At 40.6% G+C, this 13,327-nt stretch overlaps 1 protein-coding gene across 1 annotated transcript in view; it reads left to right on the top strand.

Annotated features, from left to right (window-relative positions):
• The first annotated feature begins 261 nt into the window (after positions 1 to 261).
• SMPD3 (sphingomyelin phosphodiesterase 3, neutral membrane (neutral sphingomyelinase II)) overlaps positions 262 to 13,327 on the top strand; it is a 31,670-nt gene continuing 18,604 nt past the window's right edge. The window contains exon 1 of the mRNA XM_009079018.1: positions 262 to 1,590. Within this exon, the coding sequence (XP_009077266.1) occupies positions 262 to 1,590 (1,329 nt within the window). The remainder of the gene's footprint in view (positions 1,591 to 13,327) is intronic.

Here is a 13,327-nt window from a genome sequence, read left to right as displayed (position 1 = left end):
AGCCCCCAGTGAACAATGACATCCTCTGACAAACATAGATGCCAAAAAGCCAGACAAAAACAGTGGCCTTGTTTCGTTTTTACTCCAACACAGTGAAATGGTGCTCTTAAAGTTTTGTTATTGTTGACTCTCACTGGAAAAAAAACCCCAAACTTCTGACTGGACCTTTTTTTCCCCCAGCCCTCTCCCGGTGTTCTTATGGATGCTTGACAAAGTGACATCATGTAGTAGGCCCTGAAGTGTTGTCATAATTGAGTTGCAATGGTTTTATACACTTCTCCATTTCCCAACAGCTTTCTGTCAATTCTGCATTCCTTTTCCTGGGGCCTGATTTTCCCATGTTACTGGCTGGCAGATAGGCTCGTGGCCTCTTTTGTTCCAACCACCTATGAGAAACGTCAAAGAGCAGATGACCCATGCTATTTTCATGCACTCTGCATCATTATTACCACTCCCATCTACTTGGCACTCTTGGCAGCCTCGCTTCCTTTTGCTCTGATTGGCTTCTTGCTATGGTCCCCACTCCAGTCAGCCAGAAGGCCGTATATCTACTCCAGACTAGAAGACAAGAACCATGCCAATGGAGCCACACTGCTCACTGAATGGAAGGCTGCAGGGAGTGGGAAGAGCTTCTGCTTTGGCAGTGCCAACGTTTGCCTGCTGCCTGATTCACTGGCAAGATTTAATAATGTTTTCAATACACAGGCTAGGGCGAAGGAGATTGGCCGAAGGATCCGAAACGGGGCAAGCAGACCACAGATTAAAATCTACATAGATTCTCCTACCAACACATCCATCAGTGCGGCAAGTTTCAGCAGCTTGGTCTCCCCCCAGGGTGGAGATAACACTAATCGTACTGTTAACGCTGGCATCAAAAGGACAACGTCAATGGAGTATAAAGGAGACAATTCTGGCTCAAACAACAGTGAGGAAGATAAAGGTGGAAGTGGAGAGGCCAATGAGGGAGAAGAAAACACCTGCATTGTCCGTATAAATGGAGAGGATAATGGCCACATGTCAGACACAGAAACAGACACCGTCAATGGCCAGGCCCATGCCAGTGGCCCAGCAGAGCCCTCACTCGAAGGTGAAGCAGATATCTCCAAAACACCTAACCACAAACAGAAGGAAGGAGATTCTGGGAGTTTAGACAGCTACTCTGCCTCACGGGAGTCCCTAGTTAAAGTCCGTGTTGGAGATGGTACAGTGGACCAAAGCACTGTCAACAACAAGCTCCTCTACAAAGCTTCAATCATGAAGAAGACTTCAGTGAGGAAAAAGAAACACACAGATGAGACCTTTGATCACGAGATCTCTGCTTTCTTCCCTGCCAACTTGGACTTTCTGTGTTTGCAGGAAGTGTTTGACAAAAGAGCTGCAGAGAAATTGAAAGAGCAGCTTCATCACTATTTTGAATACATTGTCTATGATGTTGGGGTCTACAGTTGCCATGGCTGCTGTAGCTTTAAGTTTATGAACAGTGGTCTCCTTTTCGCCAGCCGCTATCCTGTTATGGATGCTGCCTATCACTGTTACCCCAATGGAAGAGGAACGGACTCCTTGGCTTCCAAGGGAGCCTTGTTTCTCAAGGTAAGAGCCTTTCTGAGCCATAAATATTGACTATATATGTAACAAGTTATAAAGCTATTTTTTTATTTCTGTTAAGAGTTCAAAGAACCAATATTCAGAGTCAGATTTCCTGAGATAGCCCATATATTATCTAAATACTGTGTTAAAACGATGGATGTGCATGAAATAATGAGGGATTTTAGGAGACAGGACTCAAGTATAATTTCAAGAGTCAAAATTGGAAGTAGTTTCCACGTAATTTTAGTTTGTTTACAGAAATCTCTGTAATAAAATGCATGAATTCTAAGCTTCATAGCTTGAGTACAGTATAAAGGGCATCGCTGTTGGAAACCAGCTTATGCTTGTTGTGTGTTTGTGTGGCAATCAGAAGATAATCAAAAGCCTAAATGCCAGTATAATAAAACTGAAAGAGTTGCAGTGAAATGTAAGGCTATTGCTCTCTCTCTTGGTTGCAAACCAGTTGTTAAAGAGAGATATGAAGAAGAGTAAACAAGACAAAAAAAGTGCCTGGGACACTGGGGAGCACAGAGCCTTTTTGCTTTATTAACACAGTTTACTTAAATTAACTAATGGTAGAGAGAACAGGAAGCCTGGGGTTACATGGCTGTAAATCATGAAAAGCAGAAATAAAAGTCTGCATGCAGTGATTTGCCTTTCCAAGACTAATGGCTGCTCATGTTGAATTCCTGGGGGAATCTGGCTGTGCTCTTCCTAAACTGGAAAGTGAGCTCTTCTAATTTGTGATCTATCAAGAACCAGAACTTTGTGCTGAGATCCAAATCTGTAGACCCAAACCTAGAGAGATCTGGAAATCTAGAATACTGGATTTCAGATTTTGTGATTTAGTCACAGTTTGGAATGGGCTTCACTAACCAAAACCTGAACTTGTTTCCTAATGCTAGCAAAATACAGCAGGTGCTCAAATTATATGCACTTTCTAGTCACAAGTCCTCAACAAAAAATATGGATTGTTAATAAGGATCAGTGGGGGGTTTCATACCCTGTTTGTCATTTGTAAGCAAAAAAAGGCAAATATTAGGCTTTTCATTCTGATAATAGTTCAGTATTTCATATACATTTGACATTCCAAAAGATGGGTCTAAGCTTTTTCTGCTGTCCTCTTATGCATTTATACAATTTTTTTCATCATAAAGTGCTGCAAGCAAAAAATGAACATAGATGTTGTGCAGTATAAATATTACCAGGGTCACAAAGACTACCCTTCAATGTATGCATATATTGAGGATTAAGAGATTAAAAACAATCTGTTTTCAGCTGCCCATTGCTGAGTCATGGATTTGCCACCCTGCTAGGTAGGCTGCAATGTCTCCATTTCTCTTGAAGAAAATTAAGCCTCTTTTCAAAATTCCACTGGGATGATGAACTTAATTATGGATCTGAGTTGTTAAATAATGTTACAGTTGAGCAGGGAATAGAGACCAATTATTCTGAAGATTCAAAGACGACTCCATTCTTTTAAATATAACAGAATTCTGCCCAGCCAAAAGACCATTCTTCCTTTTGCCTGTGTCATTCTGCCACACTCTGCTTCATACCTAAATTATTTTCAGTTCTGAGTTAAGTCTATCCTGATATGAAATGACTTTCTGCCTTAATGTACAATAAATGATCATTAGTCATTTCTTTGACAACAACAACAATAAAAAATAGGTAGGAATGATCTATTTAATTTTATCTTTGAAATAAAGCAGGTTTGAAGGTTGTTTTTCTTGATGTAGTGCTTAGTCAGCAGCTGTGTGTGCGTGTGGACTCCAGAGACAAAAGCTACAGTAAGTAAAAGCCAGGTTTGTTTTTTTGAGTTAGTGAGAATCAATCCATTAACTTCAGAAGCCTTGAGATCTCACACTGCGATAGCAGAGAACTGGCAGAGGGCTGTGGAACTGTGGTTGGAAGGTGTTTTTCTAGGCAGCACTGCCATTCACAATGGACAGCTTACACCCCTGCTTGTAGGTGGTACTTTTACTGGCTCTTACAGTACTTTGAATGTATATAATGCAAGCCAGTCCTGCTTCAGAGTTTCTCTCAGTTTGGTTTTAAAGATAGGAAGAGAGCCTTGCAGAGCAAGAGCATCCTAGTTGCTCATGTTCCATGGTGGCATGGAGTTGAGTCTCTCTGTCCTGTGCAAACTGTGTTTCTAAGTTCCTGGCTCCTGTGGAAAGCAGTGTTCCCATTTCTGAAGTAGCAAATGCATCAGTTGAGTGCTGATTTGGAAGGGTACATGTGAAGACTGCCCCCGTTGCACAGCTTCCATCTCTAAGGAAAGGAGCAGTTGCTCTCTATGTTGGTTAAAAAAGTGTTGTGAAAAGCCATTGAGGGGAGAAGACTCACATGTTTTGAAAATATGGATGAAGCCACTTAATGTTTCCACTCATTGGGAGTATGAAGCCTTTATTCAAATCATTCTGAACCTCAGGAAAAGACTCAACATCTAAATTCAGAAAAATGTTCAGAGAAAGAAACAGTTCTCCTTTAATAAGTATGATTTGTCTTCTTACTGCAAATATAACTGTTAATAAGATAAAGTAAAGGTCTCAGAACTAAATGTTTATTGAAAGATGGAATATTTTGAAAAAGACAAAACTGGTTTTGGGGGACTTATGTCATGACACAGATCCCTATTGCCCAGGTGCAAGTGTTTTGCACATTTTTTCCTTGGGAAATGGGTTCTGTTTCCAGTGCAGAGAAATGATTTTCCATTGCTCCCCTCTTCTCTGCCCTGCCTTTACTATCTTGATTGTAAAGTTCAGTTAGAGATTTGGAAGGATTTGAGAGATTTGCTTAGTCATACAAAATTATTTTACCTGAGAGACTTAGAGAGTTCAAGGATTATTATTAGAAGCTATAATAACAATCAGCTCTTACCTACTGCTTTTCACTTCTATGTCCCAGAGTGTATAATGAAAAAAGGTCAATATCTGCTTAATAGAAGGAGAGACTAAAGCATAGGAAGGTAAAGTGATTTGATTGTGGTTTAACACCTAAGGTGTCACAACCAAAGAGCCAAGTTGGAAGTAAATTACAGAGGCTTTTAGCACTGTTTCATGCTACCTAACAGCATCTGGAGACCTGTGCAAAGGAAGTTTGCTGGCCCTGGTCTGTTCTCTTCCTAAAGATATCTGCCACAAAAGGTGCTGCTGCTGGCATTTTCCTGACAGAGATCACAGAATGGTTTTTCCATCTGTATAGGCTGATGCTTTCCAGGTCAGGATGAAGACATGAGGATGACGTAGTTGTGAGTAGCTACTGTGTAAAGTCCATTTTCTGCAAAACTGGAGGACTAATTTACATTTAGCACTTGGATCTCTTCAAACTCTACCAGTGTTTCTGTCTCCAGTCTAAGGGTCTCATTGGGATGTAAGAGGGACACAGTCACAGAAAAAATAGCATATGAGAAGGGGGGAGATGTCACTTCCATCCAAGCGACAGTTTCATGTCTGAAGTGTTAAACCTCTGTTCCTAGCTGCTGCTAAAGACTCAGAGGAGAAGTTAACAAATATATAAATCAGCCAATCCATTTTCATACTTTGGCAGACTGGGCCCTTGGAGACTCTGCCGTGACTCTCTGTTCTAGCATTGCATTTCACATTAATTTCAAATGCCAGAGAGAAGAGCCCTTGAGTCTGCTCCGTTGGTTTTATAACTCTCATTGTCTCTGCTGCAGATTGAGGTGGGAAGTGGGACTGGCACAGATGCTGTCCTGTGCTGCTGACTCCAACTGAAGAGCTGCCTTGTGCCTGTCTGTAACGTGGTGCACATTGCAGTGCTCTCAGTTACTCTGCAGTTCTTGGTTTGACACAACCATCATTTATACTCACTGTGGTTTTGATGACTTTAAAGGGAATTTTGAAATACACATCCTTTTCAGAAACTGGTTGTGGATTTTACAGTCAAGTTTAAAAGGTTTCAGTGAGTGCTGAGCAGAAATTGTATAATGCATCACCTGTCTGTAATGTAGTGGAAGGTTTCAAACTGGCAATGTCCATCTTTAGACAGAGGATTTAGTGTGGAACCTTAGTTACATTGTCTGTCAGGGATGTCATGTACGTTTTGGACAGTTGTGTAACAAAACCAGAAAGCATCCTTAACTTCACCTGACGAGTTTGTTCATATTTTTCCAATTGTAACAATCTAATACAAACTCACTTTCTGCTGACAAATTTTGCCTCTCTTATCCTTAAATTGTAATAGCTGTAACTTTTCTGTAAAGCTCAGCTCTACAAGACATGTAAGTACATACTTGGGGTAGGCAGTGAGTGAAAGAGGTATCATGCTCAAAATGGCTATTAACTGTGGAAAGGTTTTGTAGGGTTTTTCTCTCCCACTGAGACTGGGAGGTACAAAAGTATGTTGTGTAGAAGCTGTTCTTCTTACTGTTCTTAGTAGGAAATTATTCTGAGTTTTGGCATCTGCCAAGAGAGAGAATTTTATCAAAAACAAGAATTCTTGCTTAAAATACAGTGTGGGAACATAAAGCAAAACCACAGTCTGATGTGGGAAGTTTGAACAGCTAATAGTATTCTTCCAAATCAAAAGGAAGAAAAAATGTCTTGTGGATTTTGCTAAATTTCTGGAAGAACTTGTGTTTAATTAATATTAATTCCTAAGGTTATTAACAGATTTACTTTTCAAATTCTCTGAAAATGAATGCTGTTCTCAGGGAGTACAGTAATTGTGCAGAGAACATGTTATTATTCATTGCTTAAAGGAAACCTAGCAACCTTTGCTTTGTGTGCAGAGCTCAACTTGTTTTCAAAAGAGCTGATATGGTGGTAACAGATGGCAGAAGGAGCAGCAGCTCCGATTGCAAAACTGCTTTGAAGCACAGTTTTTTACTGTTTTCTCCTCTTGAGGAGCTGCTTTGTGTGAGAAAATGAGGGTTCCCTGAATTAACCTCTGTGATTCTCCTTTTTGATATTCCTGGTGCAGATACATTTCACTTGGGTAATTGAAGCCCTTTGCTGTCCCGTGCCAGCTCGTGCGTGTTGTGGCTGGGAGAGCAGGGACAGCTTCTGCTGCACTGTGTTGAGGGGAAGTTTTTTCCCTCAGGATTGCACAGGAAAGAGGAACGGCTGCTTTCTGACCCCAGTAAAAGAACATACAGAGTTTTCAGTGGTTAGATTTTTTTGTCCATGATCAGTTGTTCCATATCTACAGTTATCCCCAGATGTATAAAAGAAATGTCTAGTGCTGTTCATGAATTTGTTTAGATACTCTAAAGCTGTGCCATATAAGACAGGAGGGTAACCCAAACATTTTCCACATGCTCAGTTTCTGCTATAAAATGTTAATGCAGGAATTGGATGGAGTCCAGTAAACTGCCTGAAACCTTTTTTTTTTTTTAAAGAAAAAAAAATGACCCTACCATGGCACTGTACCATGTTCCTTCACTTTGATATAATTAATGTTATTAATCATGGTCTTTTTCCCCTTCGTTAATGGGGACAAATAAAAACTGTTCTTCAAAATGAAATAGAGATTTGAGAGAATGTGAGTTGTGGGATTTATCCTCGTCAGAAGAAGAAGAGCCCTTCATTCATGGCACCAATTTACAGCCACTTTCCCTCACATAGAAGCTTAATGAAGCTTTGCCAAACAACAAACTGTCTGAGTTCATGGAACAGTAATTGCTGTCACGTGGCAGGGGGGAAAAAATAGGATTCTGAAACAATAAAGTGCAAATGTAGCTAGAAAGAATTGCAGAGTACCATACAGAATTTTGTGCTGACCTCTATGTCATTTTAAACTTCATTAACTTGATATACTTATTTATAATAATAAATTAGTAATTTGACTAATGTGTCTTCTGTAGAAGCTGCTACATATTTCTGAAGGCAAAAAGCAGAGCTGTTGAAGAACTAAAAATGAGATAGATCTTCTTACACTATGTCTAAGCTATCCAAAAATGCATCTTTCTTGGGAGGTAGGATTAATCTAAGTCATCTCAGTGGGACAGGAGTGTTTGAATTGGGAATGTAAGTGGCTGCAAGTTCTCCTTGGAATCTTCTCTTAACAAGAATGAGGATTTGGGCAGGAAGTTTGACTGGCTGTTCCAATTAGTTTCCTGATGTCACCTCTCCTGCTTGTATTGGATAATTGCTGAAATGGGAAAAAAGTCCAGGAGGAATTGATACAATTTGGGAGGTGACAGAAATGTTGTACTGGAAAGAAAGAAACTGTATTCTCTATTTCTTTTTATTCTCTTCCTCACTTTGCTCTTTCTAATTACATGGGATTACATAATGATCCCCACAGCAGTGGAGATAGGGAGGTACAAACCCTGTGCTGTTATCAGCACATCTTGGAGCATCAGCCCTGGAGGTCTGACCCTGGAGTGTGTGTGAGAATGTTGCTCCTTGTGTGTATACAGTTGCTTCATCCACAGTAATTCGGTTGAATCTCATGCTCTTGTATTTTTAATGGAGTTTCCCTTGAACTTAAACAATGTTGGCTACATATGGTAAGATGAATATTTCTGTGGGAGTAAGTCACTGTCACATTGACTGTAAATTCTGTTTCTGTGCCCTGCTCTTACTCTCTGGAGTGTCTTATTTCCAACACAAAGAGTTACTCAAGGCCCTTGTGCAGACAATGTTCTTCACAAATGCAGTGCTCATGCTTTTGTTTTTAGGGAGAGAGGGTTGGGTTTTTTTCCCCAGAGCATGCAGGGATACTTTCTGCCTGGCTAGTTTTTCTTCGTAATATGAACATCATTACTATGGTTCTTGTCATGAGACTGTGAATTTCATTGCCAGAGAGCTCTATACTTTGGAGACTTACCCTCTTCAGAAGAGCAATGCAGGAAGCAGTGCTGGAGTTCTTATTTATTTCAGTGGCAAAATTGACACCTTCATGGTCATCCAAGCAGATGAAATGGATAGTTTCACTCATTTACAGCCCAAGATGTGATTAAACTATAATGGCTGAGGCTAGAGCTGAGCCGTGTAGATCTCATCTCCCTGAAGGAGTCTCAGTGTTGCAGTCAGATTATTTACCTTTCCCAGCTCTGGCCCCATGTAGCTTGTGGGGGGATAGACACTCTGGAGATCTTTTTCCAGGAATATGCCAACATTTTAGTGGTCTTCTGGTTTGCATACCAGGGTTTGCTTTCCATGAAGGAAAAGGCAACGTCATATGCTTGGACTTGTATGTATACAAACCCTTCATTTTGGAGGGTACACATTTAATACACTGTCTACTTTATTTTGGAGTTTTTTTGCATGGCTCCCTCCTGGCAATGTGAAGCTTCTAGCAAATGTCACTAACAGTTAAGTTCTCTTCATAACAAACCTTCTGTCTTTGTCTACATACTATTGGTCAATATTTGAGACTCTAGTTTGATCCTTTAATCAAGTCATTTCTCACATATGGCACAGCCCAAATTTTTAGTCATTAAGGAACATTTCCTCCCAAGCACTTGATGATTTACTAACACAGCAATGACCTGTTTGAAGCTTGTTTTCAAGCTGGTATTGAAATACCCCTGTATTTAGGTAGCATTTCCCTGGGTTTTGTTAAGAATCTCTTGATGCTTTTCTTGACATCCAGATGTGACAGAAGTGATTTGCACTGCTGGGACAGATGTGTGTAAATATAAACTGTTAGAGACAAGGTAATTGTCAAGTTTGCAGCTTTGTATACTTGCTGTACTAGCATATGGTAAACATGAGATGTGCAAGATTTTCCAGTTAGCTTAGGAAATTCCCATGACAGCAAGTAATGTGAATGAACTTCAAGTTACTTCCTTTGCTCTAGCTCTAAAATTTCAACTGTTGCTGCTCATTAATTTATTTATTTTCTTATCAAAAGAATCTTCCTGCCATACCCTTGTTGGCTTGATTTACTTCATGAGCAGTTTACTACCTGATGCCAGTCACATTGGAGGTTGTACCACTCCTTGGTCCATGCAGGATTAGTGTTTGAAAAACAATTGTAGGAATATACACAATTTTGCATAGCACAGCACAGCACCAGCATGGTCTCTCCAACAGATTGTACTCACGTGCTATGGCATTGAGATGAAATCTTTTAATAAAAAGCACTTGATGTCAAGTACTTCTGTGTACTTGACACAGTCAGTACTTGGAAAATAAAAATTCAGAGCTATCAGTTTTGCACTTACCAGTTTAATTTAGAGGCAGGGGACAAATGTAAATATGTAGCAGCAGAAATAGGCATTTTGGATTCCAAACACACCCTTAGGAGGCTTTCCCTGTTGAGGAAAAAAGCCTCATTCTCATCTGTAATGAGGTTTTTATGCCCCACTCTCAACAGCAAACAAAGTAATGGTCAGTGGTATAACAGGGATCTGAATCCACTCCTAGCTTCCCAATGTTTGATCACTGCAAGTGTATTGAGAATTGGAATATATTGTGCATATTTCAGCATAATTTTGAAAAATGCTAATTTGCTTATGTGAAAATTATATAACTGGGACACTTAATCAGGCTCTCTCAGTTTTAACTTTACCTGTAGGTAACATTATAGTTTAACAGGATATCACACACACCTTTTTCCTCTTGTAATAATTAACCTATTTTAAAACACTGGGACCTTATTTTTAGATATTGCCTTCCCATACATTTCCATAGACACCGAAGAGTGGGTCATGGCACAACTAAGACTGTAAGATGATTTTAGAAAGCAGATCTGAAGGAGTTCCCTGCTGAAGGGTAATTCAGTGAGTAGTTATTGACATAGAGCTAATGCAGAGCAGTTGAGGTGAACTGAAGTCAGCAAAGGAGCCACTCTGGCTTATTTGTTTACATGCATTTTCTTTGTAAATGTGAATTTAGAAGTTCCTTCTGTAGTAAGCAGGAAAAATTATATCTGTGAAGTGCTGACTCGGTGTGGTGGAAGTAGAACCTTGTGCCAAGATCCACGTTGCTCAGCCTGCCCTTCCTGCAGGATTGCCACGTCGCCGCTCCGGCCGAGCCACCACGGCATAACAGGCCCTGCAAAATGGAACAGGCTAAAAGTAGCTACAGGATTTGGCCACATAAAAGAATATTTTTATGCAGAATTATAGGGCTTGTCATATTCCAGAGGTCAAGTAGTTTTCCTGTCTGCATAACCCATAGTCCTTTCTCCATCTGTGCAATACCAAATTAGACTGAACAAACAGATTTTTCTTACTATTTTACTGCAGATCATATTCAATATAGTCGTGCTTCTGCTGTAGCTGGGGACTGACTAGGAGGCTGCAAGGGTATTTATTTACTGCCCTAGTAGTTGTCACAAATATTTGCCTCCGTTCTGATTATACACCAGATATATTCTGCTTGGTGGTTTCCATCAATGCTGCCACTCAAAAGAAACCACAAAACCCCAAAAGTCAAAACAGCTGGAGGAAATGTGAAATCTGGGAGACGAACTGCTTTGGATGCACTTCCATGCTGGCACTTTCCAAGGAAATTCTAATTATGTTAATGCGTTCAGCTCTTGCTTTGGAGCTTTATTTTTTTTTAATTAGCAGAGTGTTTATGAAGGCTCTTCTCCTTCTCCCACAGGGCTGTGTGAGCAGCAGTCACTGTTCCCAGTGAGCACAGAGCCCTGGGGCACCGTCCTCCTGGGGACAACCCCGAGGGGTTTGCTGCTCTCACCCACCTCCTGATGGCACAGTCAGGGCTGTCTAAACTAGGCCATTTCTTGTCATTCTTTGAGAGCAAAACCTCCCAGGTCCATTTCAGAACCTGTACACACAGTATGATACATATTTATTTATGATTAATGGAAATTACTGTGATCCTGTGCATAAATTGGTCGATGAGCACAAGGCTGTGTCAGGCACTCCATTAAGGCTGCACAGGAAGTTCTAAAGCCAATTTGAGTTGACTTCTTTTTCTCATCTGACTAGAATTTATGTTTGGATGCTCAGCTTTTAGACTTAAATCTTTTATGCTTTTTGGGGAGAGATACTGAAATGATTCCATCTGCTTTAGTCAATAAAGGGATTATAAGCAGCACATTCCTGCCATAAGGCTGAGCATGTTATGTGCAATATTTCCCTCTTCGGTGGATGGCACTGGAAGGCATGTGACATGCACACTTGTTCCCTGCAGCAGGGCATGATGCAAATTTTTAAACTAGTGGAGACTTTTTATAGTTTGCAGCGTTGAAGAGAAAAAACTGATTTTGAAGTACCAAGTTTGGAAAATATGGTTCATACTGCCTGTCCTAGATAGCAGAGAAAAGAACCTGTTGCCTGCTTTTCTATTGGAAATGGCACATATTGCATAAAAAAGTTGGAGAGAATGCTCCTTATGATTCACCTGTGATACTGAGACCTTCAGACCAAGGCAGCCCGAGGGAGGAAGGGAGAGATCTGCATAGTAAAGCTTCACTAACAGCCATCCAGAAAATTGGCTGATCCTTGGAGACCGCTGCAATCTTGTGAGTTTAGGAGAATCTCCTCACGTAGGGGTAGATCCACCAGTGATTGCCTGTATTTTCCCTGTCTGCCTCTACCTTCAGCCTAGCTGAAGCAGGTTAACTGAATGGGAACAGCAATAAGAGCACTATCAATATCCATTTGGAGAACCACCTAAAAGAGGATTGAACAGACTGAGCACAGCATAATGCCAGTTGTTTATTACATACTCCCCTGGCTGGAACAAAACCTCAAAGTTAACAAGGCATTGTTGAGTACAAATGACTTCTAAATTCACTTACTGCAAAGCTGACTTTCCAGTTATAAAATGAATCAGATGGTTCTTGGATAGCTGAAAAACAAGAAAACTAACCAAGCTGACAAAATTGTGTCTGTATGAAATGGAGCTCTGCTTGTTATTTGGAGGTGTCAGATAAAATTTGAGCCTAGCCTTGTGAAGGAGAGTCATCTGTGCTGGTATTTTCTGAGTTCTGGGTACAACTTTCCTCTGTGGGCATTTACTTGAATCCATACAGTGTTGCCACATTAACTGTCAACAAGAAAACTATACATTCAAACATGCCACAATCCAAAACCTGATCCTCATATCATTGGGAGTTCTGATGAGCAGCTGTCTAAGTCCTGAACTACCAAAACCTTCATTAGAGCTGAAAACCTAAACCAGGACTTGATTCTAATTTGCTTCTGTGTCCACCTGCAAGTACATTTTTAAAAGCTTGCAGCATATGATCCAGATGAGCAATTATACTACATTCCAGCTTCCCTGGAAGCAGCCCCTCTTCTGTGTGTAGGAGCAGGGGCACACGATGTATTTCATCTACTTGACAGGTATGGGGGCTGCTGCTGTGAGCTGAAGGATATAAACACTGCTGAGGCATACCAAAAGTTCCCAACACCTTTGTAGAAGATGTAAAGAATCCATCAAAATCCAAAATTTGCTGTGGAATGGCGAAATCCTGGTCGAAACCAATATTTATTTCATGTTTCATCCTTTTCCTTAGACTCCTTTGGCATTTTTTCCTCCTTCATTCTTGTACACAGATACCAAGAGTTAGTTAGGCTGCTGCTAATATTAGTTCTACGTGGCACTTGAGTGGTGGTCCTGAATTTTGCATATGAACAAGATCTGGGGTATAAAAAGGTGACAACACAACTGGGACAGGGAACCAGTGGGACTGAGAAGAACAGGAGAAAGTAAAATTTTTGCCTGTGTTGCAGATCAAAATCAAAACGTTGAGCATGGTAATTGGGAAAGTGTCAGTGTGCTGGCAGCAAGCCCCAGTAAGCCCCAGTATGTGTGTGTCTCTGGTGGTTTTGTGTGTACCTGTG

Source organism: Acanthisitta chloris, unplaced genomic scaffold (assembly GCF_000695815.1).
Source record: "Acanthisitta chloris isolate BGI_N310 unplaced genomic scaffold, ASM69581v1 scaffold24507, whole genome shotgun sequence".
NCBI classification, from domain to species: Eukaryota; Metazoa; Chordata; class Aves; order Passeriformes; family Acanthisittidae; genus Acanthisitta; species Acanthisitta chloris.
The sequence above is the reverse complement of the archived record's forward strand: the minus strand, read 5'-3'. Positions and strand labels throughout refer to the sequence as shown.